Below are 23,187 nucleotides of genomic sequence, written 5' to 3' on the forward strand. Positions count from 1 at the left end.
AAGATAAAATTATGAGACCTAATATGATATGTTGCATGGACTTAGGCCAAAGCGGACAATATCTTATGCATGCGTGCGAGCCATCCAATCCATCCAACCTATTTAACCCCTTGACTGCAACATACTTGATTTTGAAGGAGTTACAATGCTGATAAAGTACTTAAGGTAAGCATGTTGAAAAGAAAAAGAAAAGAAGTGGAAACTAGGGTGAATTCAAATCAAGGGAGTTTCCACTACAACAATAAGATGGCTTAGGGATTAAAAAAAAAAAACTAGGAAGGGAGAAATTTCAATCAAATTCGGAATGAGGGGGTGAGACCTGAACTTAGATCCTTGGTGTGGATCTTCAAAAACTTTGTCAATTTGCACTAGTTAATATGAGCCTTTAGTTGAAAAGAAAGTGTTTGAGAATAAGAAATTACAAAATCAAGATGTCCATGGTGCTCGACTAATAAGGGAGGCCTAAAGGTTGGTCCTCCCATTTCACCCAATTGCTATGTCCTAGGATGTAGTTTTATCTTTTTGTATTTGCATTTAAAGTGTTTTTTTTTTTGGCAAAAAGCTTGCAATAAAACTATATAAAGCTAATCTGTAAGATGCCCCATTGATGTTAAATTTAGCATATTCCATGTGTAGTGGAAGAGTATAGTTTCGGGACTCTAATTTATACTACTAGCAAAGGGGTTGGCTAGCTCAACAGACTTCTAATCCTTGATTAATGCTAATCATACATGGGTTTTTAGACGGAAAGCATACCAATCAGAAAATATTATTAATATTTTTTCAGATGGCTTGTTTGTTCCAGTCTTCCATTGATGCTAGGAGGTTAGTTGTTTCTTGTAAAGAAGACATCTGGAAGGATGCAGATTTCAGCATTCTTTTTTTCCATATTCTAAACTTCTATAGATCAAGGGGCTGGTGCTGTTGTATGCAAAATCTATACGATAATCACTTCTGATCAAATAAGAAGGCATGCATAGTCATGGAAGAGAGAATTTGAAAAAAAAAAAAAAAATCATGGAAAAGATAGTAAGAGCAAAAAAAATACATGTGACAGGCTCATTAAGCCGATAATCCATGTAGTTTTTCCATGCCATGGGAGAATAGATAGATTTACATCATACTTCCATTAAGAAAATAGGGACATCTATCAAAGACCAGCCCAAACCACTCATTGAGCAGCCTTTGCTTGTATACACATAAGGATGGAGAACTTGAAGAAGCACATAGATAGAAACAAGACTACAGGTGAAGGTAGCTATCAGCAAATATGCATCATGGTTCTTTGCTCCGATCTGCTTTCATCAGAGAGGAACGATTGCCCTACCACTTAAATACACACCTGGGTGCTTCCTTACTGTTCTTTATTTCAGTTGAGCTTGAGGTACCTCAGCCTGCAAAAGAGAGAGAGAAATACTAATCAGTAGTCATAATAAATGGTCAAGCTATACCAAGTTTTGGCACCATCTGGAAGTAAAAAAAGGAGTGTGATATAATAGAAAACCCTGTCGGGAGACAGCAAGAGAACATGAAAAGACAAAGGCTACAAGTTCTCAAGTGAGTGTGATATGGAACATAGTATTCGCAAAGCTTGGGTCAGCAGCCATAGGCCACAAGCTTGGGAACCGAGGGATGAATATGGATGGAGTCCTTGTTATCTATCACACAACAACAAGAATCCCAACTGGGCCTTCTGGTTGGCCTTTTACCCGACTGAAAGCTACTGCTCACTCTCAAGTTCCAAGTAATTTAAAACAAAAGAAAAAGTAGCAGCAAACTTAAAAGGAGTTGCAGGGGGGGGGGAAGAAGAGATAAAACGTGATGGGTCAACCATGACCCACATATCAAGTAATTTAAAACAAAAAGAAGGTAGTAGAAGTTTAAAAGCAGTTGCAGAGGAAGAAGAAGAGAGAAAAGGTGATGGGTCAACCATGACCCACATAGAAAGGAAGACCAAATGGAACAGTAATCTGTGGATTTCAGCTTCCCAATTACTTAAACAAAAGGAGGAGGTTAAGAGATAAGAAATGGAAGGACTTTGGGGTGAAGAGATCATGCAAGCAGATTCCTCATTCGCGAACATAAAGTAACACAACAAACCGAATGGGATGCCAAATGGAAGAAAGTGTGGATATACTCGGTTCTAAACTTAACACAAAACAGAGCTTCCTGTTTTGGTGTTATTACAGCAGCAGCACCCGAGAACTAGTGTTTATCTCAAATATCCACACTTTTTTTTTTTTTAAACACATAAAAAGGTAAACAGAAGCATAGCTAGGAAAATAATGGAGAGAGAAAAAGTAGAGGAAGAAGAAGTGAGGAATGCGGTTCTACTTGGTTACTACCTCTGCTCCTCGTCCATGGTAGAGGACCTTTTATTGTAGTTGGGGAATGGGACCTGGCCTGACTCAATGTGCTTGAGGTCCTCGACAAGAAGCTCATAGTGTCGCTTCACCTCCTCGGCGGACTTCCCCCCTACGGCTCGCGCAACGTTTTGCCAGCGGTCCGGTGTGTCCTTGTCGTACACAGCCAGTGCTCGCTCGAAGAGCTTGTTCTGCTTTGGGGTCCATGAGGAGGAGCCTGTGCTGCGCGAGAACGATCCTGATGCCATTTTCGATACTAGTTGGGATCTCAAAGAAGAGAAGAGTGTTCAAACTCTACAAGAATATATGGTGGAGAAGGGGAAAGAGAGGGAGTTTTGGAGGCCTCTGGGGTGGTGTGGGGAAGTAGCAGGCGGGGGTGCTGCTTATAACCAAGAGGGGAGTGGGGTTTGAGGAGTGGTGGGATGGAGCCAGTTGGCGAATGATACTTGGAAAAGGAAGTTAGAATAAGGTCTGTAGCACCATAGGACAAGGGAACTAGAGACGACGTAGGGGAATCACCTCAGCTTATGGTCTTAGGGAGGAGGATTGAGAGAACCTTTCGTCTCTTTTTTTCTCCCCCAGCCAGTGGAGAATCCCCTTCCTTTCACATCCATCAGCAGAAATTTTCCCTTTGTTTCTCCTTTCCAGTTTAATCCTTCTTTTTACCATCACCATAATAAATTATTGGTGTTCATTAGAGAATTAACAAACTTTAATGAGTTCTTCCTTAACATGGTGCCAAGTTGTCACTTGGAAGTCACCATACTGCTTTACTTCATGCCCCTTCTCATCTGAATCCCTACGTTTTGATTTCTCTTACCCTTGGCAATTATATTACAAGAGCGGAGAGGATACATTACAAAAGTGATCCAAATCTGTAATACCACGACCCAGTTCCCAAAAAAAAAAAAAAAAAAAAAAAAGCCAGCATGTATGCTGCAGACTACCAGTCAGACTGTCGAAGGAGTCTTTCTTTCCTCTTCAATCGAGACTTCAATTTCATATGGGAATCGAAGTTTTGTCGCTTTCCTCCACCTCGATTGGCTCTCTAAATAAAAAAGATCGGCCTCCTCCTTGAAGCAGCCACTAGAAAACACCGCCGATCGATCCTCTTTTTGTTCTTTCTCCTCTCGGAAAGCTATTGGTCCCGTTTCTTTTCGCCGCCAGAAATCAGGATCACTGATTGTTGGAATTAAGATAAGGACAGTTAGTTATTTAATCGATCATTTTCTCTAACCTTTTAAGTGTTGGAATCATGAATTCTAGCTAGAAAATCATTGAGTTAATCACTGATATTTCGCCACCATGCCTCCGTCGTGCTTGGCCATCGGTCAACGGACTCGGGTTCCTTAGTCCCTGCCGTGGTCTGTCCTTCCGGCCATACACACCATCGGCTGGGGGACCTCTCTTGCTTCGAAAACAAGATGGATAAAAGGATCCCCTGTTCTGTCAAAGAGGAGAGGAAGATGACATAGAAGAAGAAGAGAGAAAGAGAGTCTCCCTCTTCCCTCTCTTTCTTTCTTAGCTTGAAATCCCACTTACACCTAGAAAGTTACTTTCACTCTCTAAATTTTTTTTTCCTTTTAGATCGATTTTTTTTCATGTACTTCTCTGTTTATGGTTGATCCAATAATTTTTTTTTTCCAATAATTTTGATCTAATCCTAATAAAAAAATCTTAATTCATGACCGTCAGATAGTGCATCAACATTCATCTTGATCAAATTGGATATTTCTAGATTTAATCATCCATGATTTATATTGAACCATTCGATTATAATTTGATAAAATTATTTTGCTCGAATTGATCGGAATGTTAGACAATGTTGTCTGACCAATAATATTCCATCTTGTTAATTTCCCTTTCCTCTAACATTCTTTTTTTACTTAATTTATGAATCTAATGAAGCATTCCAAGTCCAGTTGCTTTGAATCTGAGTTGATTTTGGTGGAAGATTTTAAACCGCTCTATTAGTCGGACAACAAGCCTACACCATTAAAGACTTTGTTGAGCATCACGAGATCCAACCTTATTAATCTCTATTAAATCATGATATTTTAAGTGACTCTGATTAGATGAAACTCCCTGATCAAATTAGTCTTTGACTGCCAATCGGTGTATCAACATCTTTGATTTTTGTTGGACACTAATAGCTTTAATCATCATTGATCTCTATTAAATTATCTATTTTCTATTCTAATCATGATCAGATAAAATTATCTTGATTCGATTGATTGGGACATTGAATGTCACCACTTTTGTCAACCTTGTGAAAGTATCGAAACTTATGATTTTTATTAGTTGTGGCTTAAAACTGATAGAAGAATATATTTTCAATAATAGATTCTGAATGATGCTTTTAAAATTGATTGAATCTATACATTCAATATTCTACAAAAATAAATAATGAACCATCTTCTTGAGATATTTCATAATTATTTTGAGAATAAATATTTAATCTTCGACTTGTGTGTAATTTATGAATTATATTTTAAATAAAAAATGATTTGAAACTAGAGACTTTTGGAATATTATGGTTTATTGATTTGTTGTTGAATATGCATATATTGACTTTATATATATATATATATATGCTATCTTGCAAAAAATATTTTTGGCATACATCAAATTTGAGCTCTCAACTTAACTATGTTCTGGATCCTGACAATGAGGATTATGCATGGGTACTTTGTATCCCATCAATAGGGATTACATGTTGGTACTCTGAATCTTATCAATGGAGGTTATATGTTAGTACTTTGAATCCTTTTCAGTAGGGGTTATACATTAGTATGTTGGATCTTATCAATGGGGGTTATGCATTGATTCTCTAGATCTTATCAATAGAGATTGCGTATTAATTTTTTAGATCCTGCCAACGAAGATTATACGTTGGCACTTTGATTAAACTTATTGTTTATGTTATGACCCCACTACAAAATTTATAAATATGGTCATAGTCAATATTATTGAGTTATATGTGATTTATTTTGAATTGAATTTATGATTATATATATATATATATATATATTTGAAAGGATTTAATTTGCATTGAATTAGCATGAAATATATTATTATGTTTATTCATGACATTTATTTTTAAATATTATATTTTATGATAGTATCTAAAATATCTAATTAAGATATTAATTATTTATTGGACTATCAAACTTATTACTTCTCCTTTCTTTTCATATTAAGATTCTTAATTACAGATATCGATACTAATTTAAGAATGAGTTTAGAAGTGAGAATCGACAGTATCAATAGAGTTTAGATATATATTTATTATTATATTTTATAAGATTATTATTTGAGATTTTATTGATATAAAATATTTTGAATATTATTAAAATTTTATGAGAAATTAAAATTAATTTTAGTTAAATTTTGAAATTAATTTATTATTAATTCTGTTACGATGCATTCGTATCATATTTGGAATGCTTTATATATTTATAAAGAAAGTTTTCTATGAGTATATGATGATTGCTACGATTTCTGACTCATAAATTTGAGGTTGATAGTACGACAAAATCACCTCCAAAAACTTCGTTACAGAAAATGTAGGGCTGAATCCGAAAGAAGAAAAATGGAACGGCGGGCGGAGTGTGTAAATCAAGCATGCACAGGCTGTTTGGATGCCTAAAGAGACAACATCAGGCAATAAGATATTCTTAGCAGGAATATGTTGGAAGAGGGAGAGTTTCTTGTTGTTCATAGCAGCCGGATGACAATAAAATCTTGATCTTTCAAGAAGAAAAAAGAAATTTGTTACTAATACTTTTGATCAGAAAGAACACTCAGTAGATGGGCTTCTCTTGGATTCCCCCTTTTCACTGCCGCTTGTAACTAGAAACTTTTAGCTGATCATTATATCTTGTCGCTGGGATAGGGCCTTCTAAAAGACTTCTTATCTCGATTATGACCTTTGTTAAGTATAAAGATGCCACTTAGCTGAAGTAAACCTAAATGCCCCTCCCAAGGGAATTTGAATAAAACCTATCTGGCCCCCTTCCCTTTCTAGAGAAAAGCCTCAGCTTTCTGTACCCATCTCTCTCTTTTTCGGCATCCAGGGAGAGGGATTGGGATCGAGAACAAGATTTGGTCTACTCCCTCTTTTGTCTTTTCTCTCATTTCTTAGCTTAATAGATAATAAAATTCCAAACCTTTTTCCCTACTGAGAGTCCTATGACACGAAATGGACGTGACTCGTGAGGCTTTGGTTGATCTCTACGCCGTACGGCCAAGATTTGCAAAGCCAGTGACGTCCTTTTCAGCCCTCTGGCCACCCCTCCTCCTGGGGCTGTCCTCCAAGGCGAGTGGGTTCTCTTGGGCTGTTGTCCTCTGCGAGCCCGAAAGATAAAAGGGAGCACACCAAAGTAGATGCTATGCTCCAAAGCAATCGTAGCTGTCCTTGTACTTTGGGTTGGGTTTCACCAGATGTTGCCAGTGTGATCCAACTAGCATTGGCTTCTCGCCTCCACTAAAGATCAACTAGATGGATGGTCCAGATCATGGAACTCATTTTCGTCCTGTTTTAGGCTTAATGTGGTACAATTATTAGGTAGGATGGGGGTTCCTAACATGGTAAATAGTTCTTCATACATAGATGATTTAATTAGAGGCAAAATATGCAATTCAAAAATAAATCAGAAAGTTGATTAAAAGTTTCAAATCGGTTTAAGATGGAAAATTTTAACGGAAATAAAAATCTAAGGCTGCTAGTATATCCATGCATTAGTTTGTAAGCAGGCATGATAGGGACAATGATGATACATCATCATCACCCATAACAATAAATTTGTACAGGTCATGCATAATTCATGAAGCACCACCACCACCAATTTGTAATTTAGAAATGTTTCTCCTATAAATTTTGAACAATTCATGAAACGTTGAATAATTGCGATCTAATTTAAAACTTTCTTCAACAATTTAAAGGGCATCGTTCCTGCTCTTTTAAAAAAGTATCATTGAGGTTAGTACTAAGTTGATGATGGTGTTGAAATACCTATTATGTTAACTAATCATGAGACTGTAAATAGATCGGATTGATCTATAATCTGATCCGATCTATTTAGATCTAATTTGATCTATTTTAAAGGGTCCGTTTGGTTAGAACGAGTTTTAAAATAAGACCCATTTCATTTTCTAAATTCGATCTGCATTTACGAAATTTTGATCCGACCTAACTCAATGCAACCCATTTGATTTTTGAGTTAATTTTGAATTTTCTATTCTATAATCCGATTCGATCGGAGCTAGATATATTGTTGGAACTCAAATCCATTTGAGCTTCTAAATTATCATTTTAAAAACTATATAAAAATATTTTAACACAAAGATAAATTTAAAATTATTTTTTATATCTTAATTTATTTTGAGAGTAACGTTGTTTGTTGCTTATTTTGTATGGTTAATAGTGACTTAAGAAACAAGGTATGCCAAGGATTGCTTGTGTTAGTTCTAATTATGAAAGTGGCTTTCGTATAATATTCCCATCCAGACAAATATAAAAATTAAAACTAGAAGAAATCAACTCTTGACACTCGCAATAATCAATCAGAAATTGGATGATTGGTTCTGACATGGACCACCTTGGCTGGACCTTACCCGGTCTAGCAGCATGATGCCTTCAACCCGGTTTATGCTAACTTGGGTCCTCATATTTCCCACTTTTGTGGAAAGATTAAGCAACCAGACACTACATTCTAATTACCTTTATTCCACCTGGGTCCACATGTACCTGTCAGTCTAATCGCTTTAGCTTTTGAGCTGGATACCATTCCCTTCGCATGTTTACGATGTGATTCTATGGTAGGTCTATTATTAACTTATAATTCTCGCAACATCAAGAGATGGCTCAACTGTTGACTGGACCAATCAGAGAAGCATCTATGTGACGCAAACAAAGCTCGCATCCTCCCATACAAACGGGAAATCTTTCCGAGCCCATTTTTGGATAAATTATACCATATATTAGGTGCACCACATTAGTGGTGCGCTACCAAAACAACCTAAGATATTGGTGAGGAGGGAAATAGTCCAAAACAAGCTGTGTGATGCATAAGGCACACAGGAATTGAGACAAGCCATGTGATGAATAAAACCCATAAGAACAAGAAATTTGATTGGCGTGATGCACCACTAATATGGTCCATTTGGTATACGAGATAATTTCTCCTACTTTTAAGTCCCAAAGTCTTACAATCCTAGCTAGCATGGAACATGGAATAAAGGAATTAGAATTTTACATCATAACCCTAATGTGTATCACACCGGAGAAATTGTTGCACGAACTGCATGCACAACTATGATGATGTATGCCACCATTCATCAAGATGCACTAGCATAGATTCCATTCTTCTCGCACTCATCTCAATAATTGGTTCACCGCAATGTAGTGTGGTGATTGATGGCATGCACCGGTATGATTCTGCATGCAATAATTTTTCATCACACCGACCCATGTATCATAGCAATCTGCACGTGGCACGTGATTGACAGCTATTAGAATCATATTTTAGCATCAAAGTTGGAGCTTGTAGCATTGCTCTCAAAATAGTAGTTTGGAGATTTCCTTTCATTTTGTTCATGACATCAGAATCATATTATTAACTTGTAATTCTCATAATATCGATGGATGGTTTAGCTGTTGACTGGACTGATTAGCACATCTATGTGGTGCAAGCAAACTCATCCCATACAAACCAGAAATGTTTTCAAGCCTAATTTTGGAGAAGTTATACCCTATACTATATACACCACAAAAACAATCTGAAATGTGGTGAGGAGGGTGGCAATCCAAAACAAGCCGTATGATGCATAAGGCACATAGGAACCGAGACAAGTTGTGTGATGAATAAGGCTCAGAGGAACAAGAAATTTAACTAGCATGGTCACCATTAACATGATACAACTGATGTAAAGTATAATTTTTTCAATTTTAAATCCAAAAATTCTATAAACGTAGAACAAAGAATTGAAATTTTATATCATAACCATGCACGACTATGGTGGTGCATGCCATCAATTATCGAGATGCACTAGCATAGATTCCATTCTTCTCGTGCTCGTCTCGGTAATTGGTCCATAGCAATGTACCAAAGCGATTGCTGGCATGCACCAGCATGACTGTGCATGCAACAATTTTTCATCACACCGATCCATGTATCGTACCAATCTACATGTGGCATGGGGTCAACAGCTATGAGAAGAACATTTTAGCACCAAAGTAGGGGCCTGTAGCACTGCTCCTGAAACAATGGTTTGGAGATTTCCTTTCATGTTGTTCATCAAAAGAAAAGAAGATTATACTTGCATGCAAGATACATCGATAGAACTGGTTTTGGATCAAGACAATCGCAAGATACATCGATAGAACTGGTTTTGGATCAAGACAATCAATCTTTCACTTTTAATATCTACCAGTCTTTCAAAGATTCACCTTCTAATACCTTCTGACCATATTGCTAAGCACCATGCTATTAAGCATCTACATTTTACTCCCCTTGCTTTTACGACCAACATTGTATCGTATTATTGGTCTGAGTTGGTATTTTAAGTCATTGGTCAAAGCATCTGTTATAGTAGATGACCAAGTTCAGATCACCATGGAGTGCTCAAAAACCCAAAAATTTGACTGCTGAAAGTTCAATGAGCCTCGAATTTCAAAAATCAGCAATAAACGATTTATTATAACAAATTAAAATAACCATAAATATTAAAATTTATAAAATGCATCACATAAGTAGAGAGGTTCTGTATATTAAATAACATTAGCTCACAGTATATTCATCATATATATGATCAGAAATGGGTAAGCGAATGATATTTGAGGTCACTGGCAATAATAATTTCATCCTGCCTTCATGTATTAACCCAACTACGTAGGCTAGGTTAATTTCATTTGACTTACAACCCATTGATCCTAGTTTGCCATGGGGATGAAAATGATCTCTAAATCTCATCTCATTGCTTCAAACCAAATGTTATCTAGCCTCCCCTAATATCTAACAAATTGGAGGAAATAGAATATGCCATACCCAACAGCACAGAGGATTGATTACCACTGATCATAACTTGGATATCACTGTGTACATACATATTCAGAAATAATTTCTGCATGTTAACAATAAATAAATCTAAAAAAGATGATGGTAACATATGGGGTGCACAAATAACATTCGGAATGTAGAAAATATTAGCTCAGAATCTTACCTGAAATCTTTGTGGAGTGAGACATCAGTTTCAGCCTCATAGGTTGGCTGAATTCTGAAATCCCAAATTCCTTTCACCATATTGATCCAAAGAACCTCAATCCCTGGGACCACGCTGGTCCTGGTCCTCTCCAAGTTACTGAACCTGTCACGCATTCCCACTCCAAAAGATCCATGAAAGTAGCTCATCTGAAGTTGGACAAGCTAGAGAGAGTGTGGCTTAATAATCCAGAATTTCTGTACTGTATTTCTTATACATTAGTGCCGTGGTGTAATATAGCTGCAAATAAATCATAGCCTAGCATTCTTTGCCATGTAATTGGTTTTAGCTACACATTACTACACATATTCAAGAAAAAGCTATTGATACTATTGATACATACTGTCTGCTGAAAACAAGCTTTATAATGTCTAAAGTGAAGATAACTATCATAATAAACTGAGATCACTGCATTATTCTTTCACTCTTCCAAGCTTAATTTGAAACAAAAAACACTACTTAAAAACAGAGTATTATTGTTATAAGATAGTGTAGATAACTGACATTCAAAGAGGACAAAGAAACAGCACAATCAGGTGCTTCAGGGGATGGCCTAGTCAAGCTATCATATTGATTTACACAATCATTCATCTTTCCAAAGGTGTGGCAGGTTTGGATCCATGAAAAGAGCTGATCCTGTTGAACAAGTGGATTAGGTGGTCATTGGCCGGAAATACAGCTCCTCCGATGAAAAGGACTCCAGTGCCACAGTGCCAAGAATCTTAACCGGGGAGTGGTCCTGGAGATACACATTCCTGCTGATATTTAGAATCCTTATCAATTCACATCCATCTCCAATAAAGCAATGACTGTGGATTCCCCTCCTTTCTATCTCTAGAAGTTGATATCTTTTTCAGTTTTGTGGTCCTTCCTTACAAGTTGGAGGTACCCAAGGGCAGTCTTCGCATCTATCTATCTTAGGGCAGAAACCAGATACGGATCAGATACCAATATATCCATATTCAGATTTGTTTTGTTTGAGGAATATACATACGGATAGGGATATTTGTCGGATGCAAAAATTCACATCCATACTTGTTTTAAATGGAAATGGATACAATTTGGATACTAAAAGTATGGATATAAATACGGACATAAGTTGGATAATTAAACTTTATGGCTACAAAATCAAAAATATTACTAAGTAGATAGTAAATCAAGTTAATAGCATGTTAATATCGTCATATATTTTCCTTAGAAGTTCTTGAGTACCAAATAAAGTTAAATAGAATTATAGATAAAATTAAAAATTCAGATATGGATCAAACAGTTGTCTATTCATTTCCATATTTGTTTTCTTTGATAGACATAGATATAGATATGGATATCAATTGGATGTTCGAACTCCTATCCATATTCAGATACAAAAACAGATGTGGATGAATATTATTCGGTCTATGTTCACCCCTAATCCATCTGAATGAAATTTCTCTAGACAATCAAATCAGAAAGATCCAACATATTCTATCTACAATAACTACAATAACAATAGAAGGGAAAGGAGATAGCCAGTATACTCTTTGGTTTCCACTGTCTAAAACCCTTGCAGGAAAGGCCTCTTAAGTTGTTTATGGAGGAAGTCAAATAGAGCCAAAGTTTGTATAGAAGTAGAACCGAATCCCCTTCATCTGGTCCACAACAACTAGCACACCATGATAACTACTTTTTAGGGAATCTTGGAACAAAGGGCAAGATGGTGATCTTCTAATCCTTTGATTCTCCAAAGAAAGGGAGTAGGAGGATCTTTCTATGATCATACATCCCCAAAGATAGGCTGAGATACGTATGAAGTCAGAAGACCAAACAACACTGTTAGTATTACTGTGCTGAAAAAGGTCGAGAATCCGACAAAAAAGGTAAGCTTAGTTGATAACGGTTTTGTGGTTTGAATCAGTTGGATAAGATATGATACAATTATTGCATATAAAGGAGGGGCTGAAAATAGTCTTATTATTGATGAACAGGTAACCCTTCTGAAAGACCTAGTATTCCCCTTTGGTCTGTGTTGATAAAATGTAGCTTTCAGAGAGTCAAAGGCTGTTATCTTGATTGGTCTAAAGAACAGACCATAATAATATATGGAAAATCCTAAGATACCATACTGAATATTTCATCATCACAAGCATGCATTTTGATGTGCTTGCTGCATTGGGAGGTCTAATCCATGCAGAAGAAACATGAGTCATCCTATGCTATCCTAGTGGTGCCTTTCTCCACAAAGTAAGGAAATAATAAGCATAAATTTTGTGCATGATAAAAGATATCATTAGCTAGTTCTTGGTTTCCAAAATCAGTTACAGTCATTGGATGAGTTAAGAATTTAGCTTTGAAAGGTTTAAAGCTCAAAAAAGTTACAGCTTGATGGACTACAAAAACTTAGCAAGTATGTTTATGAGAAATCAAGTCCATAGCAGGGGAAAAAATAAAACAAATGCTCATAGTTGGTAATCTTCCACAACTTTTTCAACTCTAAAGGATGTGTGTGAGCTGAAGCATCAGTATCGTCTACTCAATCCACAAATTTACATCTAGCTACCTCTTTCATCACCATGACAAGCTCAAGTATCATGGAAGATAATAACTAAAATCTCTCAATAACAATGGCATATGATGTGGTACACAGATCCCATGTCTTGTAAACACTTGCAATTTGCAAATATAGAAAATTAAGCTACAAGACTAAATTCAAATAAGGAGTAAACAATATTAGAGCTTGTAATTGATAATCATTAAGGACATATATATTTTTCCATGCATAAGCACTCATAAAAACTAACTATATAGATCCCAGTATATACAGAATGATCTGTTTTTAATTGCACAAATACTATCCAGTATAATTAACTGTAACTGAACAACATTTGGTATAGTACATGAGACTGCCATAACCAATAAGCCTTTTTCCATCATATTGCAAAAAGATTGGTGAATGAAAATAAAGTTAATAATTAAAGATTATTTACATCTTAAGTTGAAAACATTTCTTAATTCAATATGTGTAGCTGCCAAAATCCTAAATCATTTGATTCAAGTATAATGCTCAGAAAACAAGTGCAGTCCCACTAGAGAAAAATTAAAAATGTTATAAGATCCTAATGAACTAAGATCTGATACATGATCACTGTTTTTTAAACACCAGTCTATTTTCATAGACTACAGGGATGCAAAGGTTATCATTGCAAAGGAGAGCCACATTTCATTCTGGAGTCCAAGTAATCTAGAATGAGCACTGATGTTCCAAAACTGCTAATATACCAATTCATGACTTATAAAGAAGGTCCCATCCTATTTGATTCCACCATTTGGGTCCATAAAAATAGAAAAATGCCAGAGAAAATGCTTCCACCCCAAAAACACAGCTCAACATAGCAGGATCTACGAGAGAAGTCAAGAGATAGTTGTAATACATACAGTGTGCATGAATTCACATGAATTCATCTTATTGATGTTCTTTTCCACCTGTTCGATGCAAGGTAATATACCTAGGGTTTCAACTTTAAATTCTCTCTCTCTCTCTCTCTCTCTGTGTGTGTGGTGTGTGCATGTCCCTCCCCAGCACCCTCCTCACCCCCCGCATGCTGCAAAATGATACCAGGATGGATCTCAATATTCCAATGCTCAAATCTCTTCTCTTTTACCTATAATATAGGAGCTACATGCCAACTTCCCTATTGAGCAGTTCTTTGAAATTTATTCACGAACTCAAAATTACATAAGAAGAAAACAATCCATTTTTCTGATATGACATTTTGCCTCACTCTATCCAAAGAGTCAATATGTGATAGCCTGACAGCTTATGAGTTAGGTGGAATCAGAATTCAAAATTCCAGCATGGTTTCCAAAACACACAGACATGCACATCAACAATGGTATATGGATATTGGCATAATTGTTTTGGATCCATTTTTTTTTTGAAAATGCTCATATTTGGAACCCAAAATGTTTCTGAAACATTTCAGGAGGTTGTAGAACTTTATTCATGCTAACCAACTGATCTTTGAGAAATTAACGGGAGTATGTCATGGTTAAACCATCAAAGACATGCAACAAATTTTGAGTCATAGCCAAAGTGATGGATTAGCTGGGATGGTATAGATACTTACTAGGATGTGATTCGAAATGCCATCAGTTTGATGAAACGTCTTTGTCAAGCCAGGCCTGCACATCACCCTAGAAAAGGAGGTTGCAGATATTGTGGTTTTTCACAAAACATGGTGAAAATTATACATCCCATTGGTTGAGGCAAACACGTCTAGCAAATCGTCTTGGTAAAATTGATGGATAAACTCAAAACTGATTTAAACTAGTTTTTTTGTGAAATTACTGCCTCAATTCCCTATTCCTTGGCCTAAGAATATCAAGTGCTCTATGAGATGATGTCCTTCTTCATTGCCCACACTCCATCGCATCTATCATGGCTAGAAAATTGTAGTCTAGTTCATGAGCATAGAGTACGTTTCAATAATCATCAAAGGAAGAAGATCAAGCTTGTGCCAACAAAATAGAAAAAAGTGAACTTGATGCCAAGAATTTGATTATGGGTCTATGCAGTTAGCACTCGATGGTAGGAGATACTTGACCCTTACGTGTAAGTGTTGAAGATCAATGGCAACCAGCAATGAACTTATGTAAGAAAAGTTTTGTTGTGATGGAAGATACAGCATGAGATGACTGAAGAAGCTATAGATATGGGGTGCCACTTTGGTCAACAACAAAAAATAAAAAAAATCAATGAATGGTTCTTTCTCTCACATTGATCCTGTTGGACTCAAATTCTAGACAGAAATTTTACATTCTAAATTCATATAGTTCAATATTAACTTTTGGGAAGCATGTGAAGAAATTTTGTAGGTGTTCAAATAAATAGGTTGGACCCTCACATTGAGGTTCAAGCTCATGTATATTTACGTAAGATTCTGTGTAGGAAGGCTTGAGATATGGTGGAGTTTTGGAGCGGTTGCAGTCAAAATATGGGTATATAGTCATATGTTAGGTTGGAATGATCTGGAGATTAATAAAGGCCATTATATGATCATTCAGTATAAGCTAATGTACTGTGATGAATTTATTTCTTTTGGTGGTGAGCTCCACCAGTTCTATTTTGTAAGCATTACATCTTATAATCTATCCTGTCTTTTTGTATTGCTGTGCTCTCCTGATTTTTGTGAGTTTCTTTGGCAACCATCACATGCTACAATCCCTTTGTATCAGATGGGTGCCACATTTCTTCTTGTTTTGCATTGTGTACCAGCTTAAAAGTTACATCTGTCATTGACTGTAGTGACAGTTAAAAATACAAAGAATGGTTTCATAAGGGCATAGCATTGTCGACAAACTAGAATCTGGAACAAGCATATGAAAATTACCAATTCACGAGAAAACTTCCTCAGAAGCATAACCTGTGTTATCTGATTTGCCTGAAGTCAATCCTTTCCCTTGATCATGACTTTAAACTCACTTCCTAGCCTTGAAGCTGTGCAGAAGATTTCTCACTACAATTACATTTGAAATTTACTCGATCAAATAAAGCGACGTAATTGGAAACCGACTGTACCCAATAAAAATCATTATTTTTCACTTGATCCAACCAATGTCTCTAAACAATTATAACCAACACGAAACCCTCTAATCTCAGCTGCAGCAAAACTATCTTCACCTCAGTTGGAAGCTAGCGCCAATTATAAAATTAAGCAAAACTGCAACTTTATCCAACCAACATCCACATAACACCCAGTAATCCCAAGTAAGCTCTTTTCTTGATGAAGAAAAAAAAATGAAAATAATGTCCACAATATCAGCAAATGCACGATTCTAGGAAAACAGTATTTTCTCCAATCACAGCAGAAAAATTATCATCGCCTCAATAACAAAGTGCTGCCAAAATTCAATGAGGCAAAATTGCAAACATTCAAAAGGCGATGATGAGAGGCGTACTTATCAAAAAAAAAAAAAAGGCGATGATGAGAGAGAGAGGTGTCGGAGAGGCGTACTTAGGTGTTGGTTGTTGAGGATGGCGACATCGTTCACGCCGAGGGGGTTCGACTCATTCGCCTCCTCTTCACCATGGCGGCGGCGAACACGGCGGCCAGGACGACGATTCCAGATGATTATGAGCAAGGCTGAGATATTGGCCCTTCGGCTCTCTTAGTTCGAAACTCACAAAGGATTGGGATTGTACCATGAAGAGAAAGATCTAGAGCTCCCTAAGGGGCTCTGTAGTTATTACCGAAGGTTTCATATAGACTGCATTATATCAAGAGAAATTATTTAAATGTTAAATCACAAATAAGTTCCTGAGATTCATATAAAATCAGTGGTAATTCATATACTTAAAGGTATACTTGGATCCAAAACAGTTGAAAATTTTATTTTAGATCTAAATTTCTGATCATTTGTTTTATAAAAGTATTAAAAGGGTGGCCAATGCATAAAGACCTGCCAGCAAAAAGTCCTACGTGCATGCAATGTTATTCCCCATGCAAAAAAAATATTTTTATATTATTTATTAAAAATAATAATTTAAAATTTTATAACTAGTTTTGGATTTTTTTTCTTTTTTATAGAAAATATGTATGAATTTTCTTACCATCAAACATGTCTTTGGTGATTATGCAAAGAAATTATTCATAAGGCTCTTTTTGAATATTACATACTAACAAGTCCTCTATTGAAAATTATGCACTTAATGATTATGTCAATAAGAAAAATACTTACATTACTTATACAAGCTCCACTTTTAAGTCAGCAATTTTTGATGACTTCGGCTTCCCTTTATGTAGATTTATAAAAAAAAAATTGCTTAATGACCCATTCTTGAGCAATATATGATTTATAATTTTTTATTTTACAAAGTTCACATAAGTTGGGAGAGCCTGAGCTTTTCATTCTATATTGGTTCAATTAAAAAATTTATTTACAGATTCCAAATTCAATAAAAATTAAGTTACAAGCCCAAAATTATATGTTTGACATACAGTTGACAGAATTCGAGGAGTTCATATAAAATTTATTGGTAATTCAGAATCCAAGATTGAACGAGGATCACAAATAAGTCCTTGGCTTGCAAGCTTCACGGGATTTTTGCAGATTGCCAGATCTGCCTGCATATGAGGGGCCTGAGGCCTGTGGTGGAATCACTGGGCCTGTATAAGATAAAATTATTAAACAAATCAAATAAAATGGTCCTGCCAAAGAAATATTGTGAGAAAAACTACTCCTAATAAAGCACTTAACTGTTAATAGATTTTAATCTTTCACTGTCCTATACTCCTGATAAAGCAAAATCTAGGAGACACAAACATGTTCAAAATCATAGAAGAGATGAGGAAAAAAGAAGTGTGGAACTAAATCATTAGAGGTCATAACCCATCGCATACGATTTGTTACATATACTGACATGGCTCAATACAAAGCTTGGGCCTAGATCATTTTTACCTAAATACCAGGTCAGCTTGGACGGAGTCACTGGGGAGTTACCTAATTCATTGCTTGGAGTGGTTTCCTCTTTATAATTCGCAATTCAACCTCGCCTGATGAATCATGATAGCATAAGTTAGTATGAGAAAATAGTATTTATAAATTAACATAGATTTAAATTTGATTTTGTTATTTTTATAGATTCACCGTGATAATATGTTTTGGACCTATCAAGATGTATGAGATAAAATGGCACAGAAACATTTTACAAGATGAATAGAACGAGATAGATAAGGAGACTCGGGATATCTAATAATCTATGGATTATTAAAATGTATCTGCTGATCATCTGCTTGGCTTCTTTAATTTCCATGTTGTTAAAATGTATCTAGTGGTTATATGTTGCTGTTGCAACTTTCTAGTTGTGTTATGTGTCAACAGTTATTAATTTTTTGATTTCTTCAGACTCTTTATTGTATCAACTTTCTAGAATGGATGAAGTTGTTGTTTCTACCAAAAAAAAAAAGAAATCTATGCGTTATTTGATTGCTCAAAAAAGAATCATTGAATAAATCTCAGTGTAAATTTTTTATTTTACAAGTGTTTCTTGAACTAGACTGGCCAACTCATACCTTGCTTATTGTTTAGCAAATTAGGTAAGCATCTTTGAGACTTCAGTCTTTTGAGGCAATGATTCGAGAGCCTCGTGCCCGAACCTAACCCTTTTATTAATCCAATCGAGCCAAGTTGAACCAAGTATTCTTTTTGTTTTTTTTTTTTTGGAAACTTGAAAGGTTTGTTCCAACAAAGAACCGTGTGGAATAGTCCCCGACGTGGCGTCACGGCTGGCCATCTTCCGCAAGAGCCTTGTTGGGCCCGAGCACTTGAACCGGTCTCTGGTGGACCAACTCACTTGGCCCGGTCACATGTTTTACCAGTCCACGAATGCCCCACTGACCTGTTCCCAATCCTATCCTTAATTGGATTTCTAGAAGCCGAATAGATCTTTTAGACATCCATAAGTAGTAATCCCACCAAAATCTGGGTCATAAAGGAAGAGATTATGTTGTTTCTCCTGGATTAGATTCCTCCTACACCAACAACGACAAATATCCCTCTCTGCTGGGTTGTTCTTGGTGGTGGTTGGTGGTGCCGGGGATGGTTGTGAAAGCCAAATCACATCAGCCAAAAAAAGCTATAGATGAATGGCTCTACGCCCTCCTTTATCTTGCTCAAGATTGTGTTGCACCATTCATCCTTCGCAACGGGCCCCTAGACCCATTGGATGTTGGATTGGACCTACTTCACTGGATATAACAATCAAGAGTTTGACTTTACTAGCTTGGTGAATTGGCACTTTCAGCAAAAGCCTCATTTTTTTTTTAGCTTTACTGCTTGCTCAACCATCTAGATACGTCGATAGAGTAGCCAAAGAGGAATTGAGTGGGTGAACAGGATCATCTGATGGTTCGATGCTGTGTTGGGAATCAAATCAGTAGCCAAATTCAACGCATTTTATATAACTTTATGCATGATTAATGAATGATCAACACTGCATTAGACCATCAAATGGTTAGACAAAGTTTTGAACCTTCTACAACTTACGTATTGCACCTGTTGTGGTATAAAAAGGAGGACATCATTAATTTTACATTGATGGTAAGTCGAGAAGGACTCTGCTTTATATAGAAATGGATCATCTTTCTCACGTGAGGTGTTTTTAGAAGGATAAACTATGAGGTTTATGGGCTAGAGTAGATAATACTTTACATACTAAGCTATGAGCTCTTAGCCGCAATAGTGGCACGTTAGGAAAGGGACCAACCCTGCAATTATGGGGCTCCTCCCATCTCATACGTCAGTCTGTGGTAAAAATAAGGAGGGCACGTCACATCCGTATACAGACTCTTTCTTAACTAGGAAGCTATATTTTGGTGTAGAAGGAAGGACATTATTATGTTGGAATTTCGTGGTTTTATGTATGTAAAATTTTTAAAAATATATATGTACAGCTGGAATTAAAAAAAATTCAGATTAAAATTATTTTAATCTAAGTATTCATAATATCAAATCTTAAAATTATGCAACAGGATCTATATATGTGAGATAGGATTCAGATACAGAAATCAAATCAAATAAAATAAAAGAAGGAAGATCTAATATTCATACTTTCACGCGGGTCAATCTATACTGTGAACCGATGATCATGTATGTCTTCGAAAAATTTTTTGAAGCCGCACAAGCATCCGATCTCTACAAATATTCATACGAGATCTCGATCTGATCAAAAATTTTTTGATCTCACCGAGGTGCTAGCTCTCTTGCAGAGATCGCATCTTGACGGTTGAAGAAGATTCTTCTTTTCACTCAAGATCTTCTTGGAGAAGAAGAAGAAAAATAGAAAGATAGAAATCTTTGCGCTAGAGATGATGAGAAGAATATTTTTTTCTTTCTTCCTAAAATCCACGTACAAGATCTCTACGCTAGAGATCTAGAGAGCGAATGCCCAACTCTTAGATAAAGAAAGAAAAATCTATGTCAAACTCTTGGACAAAAAGAGAGAGAGAATCCTAACAACCAACCTTTGATTGTTGTAAGAAAGAAAAGAAGAGGCGCTAACAAACCTCATGCCAACCCCTTGATGCTGCGTCCTCTCTTTTTTCTAATTTTCTCACACACAAGCCACTCCTCTAGTGATCCAAGATATGATCTTATCACCTTAGGAGGCGCCTCTCTCTTATCCCCTATTTAAATAGGAGTAGTTAGGGTTTGGATGAGAGTCCATGTTTCTTTGGACTCTAGAAATATGCCACCCACCTCTCTTATGTTATGTGCCTCCATATTCCATGCCAAAACAGAAATGCCAGGAGAAAGAGAAGAGCATGCATTGGGTTTTTAGGGTAGAGAAGATGGTGCAAAAACAAATTTGGATTTGGCATCTTATAGGGCTTCATACAGTGCAAGGGAGAGAAGGAATCCTAATCTGATTAGACTTTCCTTTTGTATATAAATTTAAAACAAATCAATCCTAATTTGATTAGGAATTGATTTGACTCAAGTAGATTGAAACCCTAATCTAATTAGGAGCCCAATTTATCTAGATTAAAATCTAATCTAATTAGGAATTAGATGGCACCCAAATCTTAATTAAATTAAAAATTATTCTCTTATGCAATTGGATTATCTCATAATCCAATTAGATTTGATCAAATCAAATCTATGTCAAATCAAATTGAATCTAATTCGATTAGACTTGATCCAAACCCTATTGCTCAATCAGATTGAGCTAGTTAGAAATCTTATTGCTAATTAATCTTTCTACAACTTACTGCACTTAGTAAGTTTAATAATTGTAACTTTTGCATTGGATTCATCATCAATCATATTGATCATTAAATTCTATCAAGATTTATAATCATAATTCAACTATCTGACCAGTCAAAAGTCTCTTTGTGTATGACCCCGTAGATTTTATTCTGTCTGATAGTGAGATATATTATGATCCTTATCATAATATATTGAAATTTCTTTCAATGGATTAAAACCATTCCAACTCTATCCATCAAAGATCATCAATCATCAAGATGATGCTCATGGATCTCACAATCTATCAGTGACACCTAGCAGTATATAGTGGCAATCCAACGGAATAAAAGGTGATGAACCTTTAAGTGCATTTATCATGTGATTTAGTCTCTTTATCGTGAGTTTCGATCAGATGGTAAGTTATGGATAAATCATCAAATCTCAACATCGATCATATGATAGATTCAATTAGCTCGAATCCATCTATGATTTTCATAAATTTTTTTTACATTAATCACACTGCTATGGCCATAGACTCAAGGACTCAGTCTTTAAATCTCATAAGACTACTTCTTTCTGTTAAGATCGATAGATTCCATCTAGATGCGCAAGCTGCTCCTACAGTGGATCAACTGTCGCCAACATCTATTATATGAACTCATTAAGATCATGTTTATGCGTAGTCAAACTCCAGCAGCCTCATATAAGCAGCTGTGGCACCGCAGGTCAAAGGATCAGTCACATTACTGCAGCATCGAGAAAGTCACTAATGAGTAAGCAGACATCTATGTGACTTCTCGTGTTGATCACGCTCGGTGCTAGTTGCTCTCCAATAATCATCTGCACTTTCGCTCCAGTGTCCTTATATCGTAGACTCGAGACTTATCTATCTGAAAGAAGCAATCTGTGCACTAGTCTATCTGGATCAATCACCATCCTCATGATGATCCTATGATCAGGAGCGATTTATGAATTAATCATTAATGATACATACCTTAAATTCTCAACTTTTTGAGATATGTGTTATCATCTTATTAATCTCTTGGATGATTCATGGATATATACGGTATGAATAATTATAAAACTGTCCGTTAAGTACATAATCATGTCCTAGAAATATAATATACAGTATGAATAATTATAAAATTATCCGTTAAGTATAAAATCATGTCCTAGAAATATAATATGCGTCAGTCAAGATTGACTTCTAGGGCATACATCTAATACATTAGTCCCACATTGGTTATGAGTCAAAAAGAATTCTGGTTTATGTAGGAAGGAATCATCTTTTTTATGTAAGGCATCTTTTGAAGGATAAATCATGAGGTCCATAGACTAGAGTGGATAATACTTCACGTGTCGAGCTATGAGTCCTTGACCGTAATAGTATCAAATTAGGAATGGTAAAATATGATCCGACCTGCCAATCCAATCCATGTTCGACCTGCCATAACAAGTTTGGATTTGAACTAAACAAGTTCAGATCGTAAAAAGGTCGACCCATTTAATCTGTTTATTATTTGGGTCGGATTCAGATTTTATATCTTGCTTAATCCATTTAACTCGTATAAGTTTTGGGTTGAACCAAATTAACTAGTATATGGGCTATTTAAATAAATTGAATAATGAGCCCGCTAGTGGGCTCCTCCTATGCCACACGCAGTGCGCGCTTAGTTCATAATTCCCTTGGTACCCTCCTCTGAATAACCGCATCAAATCCCATCGTGGATAATGGTTAACAAGCTAAGCTATACTTTCTACTTCACAATTCCCGATTGCGCTAGGGTTTTTTCGTCCCCTCCCTTTCCTTCTTCTTCGTGCCTCCGTCGTTGTTCTGGAG

At 36.1% G+C, this 23,187-nt stretch overlaps 2 protein-coding genes across 15 annotated transcripts; both read right to left on the reverse strand.

The window, feature by feature from the left end:
• Positions 1 to 1,030: 1,030 nt before the first annotated feature.
• On the reverse strand, positions 1,031 to 3,854 carry LOC140850761 (protein RADIALIS-like 3). Its single transcript, XM_010941775.2, has 2 exons — positions 2,346 to 3,854; positions 1,031 to 1,394 (listed from the first exon to the last, which is right to left on the reverse strand). The coding sequence occupies exons 1-2, from the start codon at positions 2,609 to 2,611 to the stop codon at positions 1,370 to 1,372; spliced, it is 291 nt and encodes a 96-aa protein (XP_010940077.1). The 5' UTR covers positions 2,612 to 3,854; the 3' UTR covers positions 1,031 to 1,369.
• Positions 3,855 to 7,763: 3,909 nt separating this feature from the next.
• On the reverse strand, positions 7,764 to 16,888 carry LOC105058750 (uncharacterized). 14 transcript variants are annotated; one of them, XM_073249606.1, is made up of 4 exons: positions 16,616 to 16,888; positions 15,992 to 16,117; positions 10,587 to 10,789; positions 8,897 to 9,622 (listed from the first exon to the last, which is right to left on the reverse strand). In XM_073249606.1, exons 2-4 carry the CDS (start codon positions 16,019 to 16,021, stop codon positions 9,574 to 9,576), a joined length of 282 nt encoding a protein of 93 aa, XP_073105707.1. In that variant the 5' UTR covers positions 16,022 to 16,117; positions 16,616 to 16,888; the 3' UTR covers positions 8,897 to 9,573. The 14 variants fall into 14 exon arrangements, 2 of the variants coding, with proteins under 2 accessions (XP_073105707.1, XP_073105708.1); XM_073249607.1 differs by lacking the exon at positions 8,897 to 9,622 and adding an exon at positions 9,642 to 10,011; XR_012137262.1 differs by lacking the exon at positions 8,897 to 9,622 and having other exon boundaries at positions 10,432 to 10,730; positions 15,992 to 16,098.
• Between the last annotated feature and the right edge of the window lie 6,299 nt (positions 16,889 to 23,187).

The sequence above is a fragment of the Elaeis guineensis genome, chromosome 15 (assembly GCF_000442705.2).
Source record: "Elaeis guineensis isolate ETL-2024a chromosome 15, EG11, whole genome shotgun sequence".
In the NCBI taxonomy this organism is placed as follows: Eukaryota; Viridiplantae; Streptophyta; class Magnoliopsida; order Arecales; family Arecaceae; genus Elaeis; species Elaeis guineensis.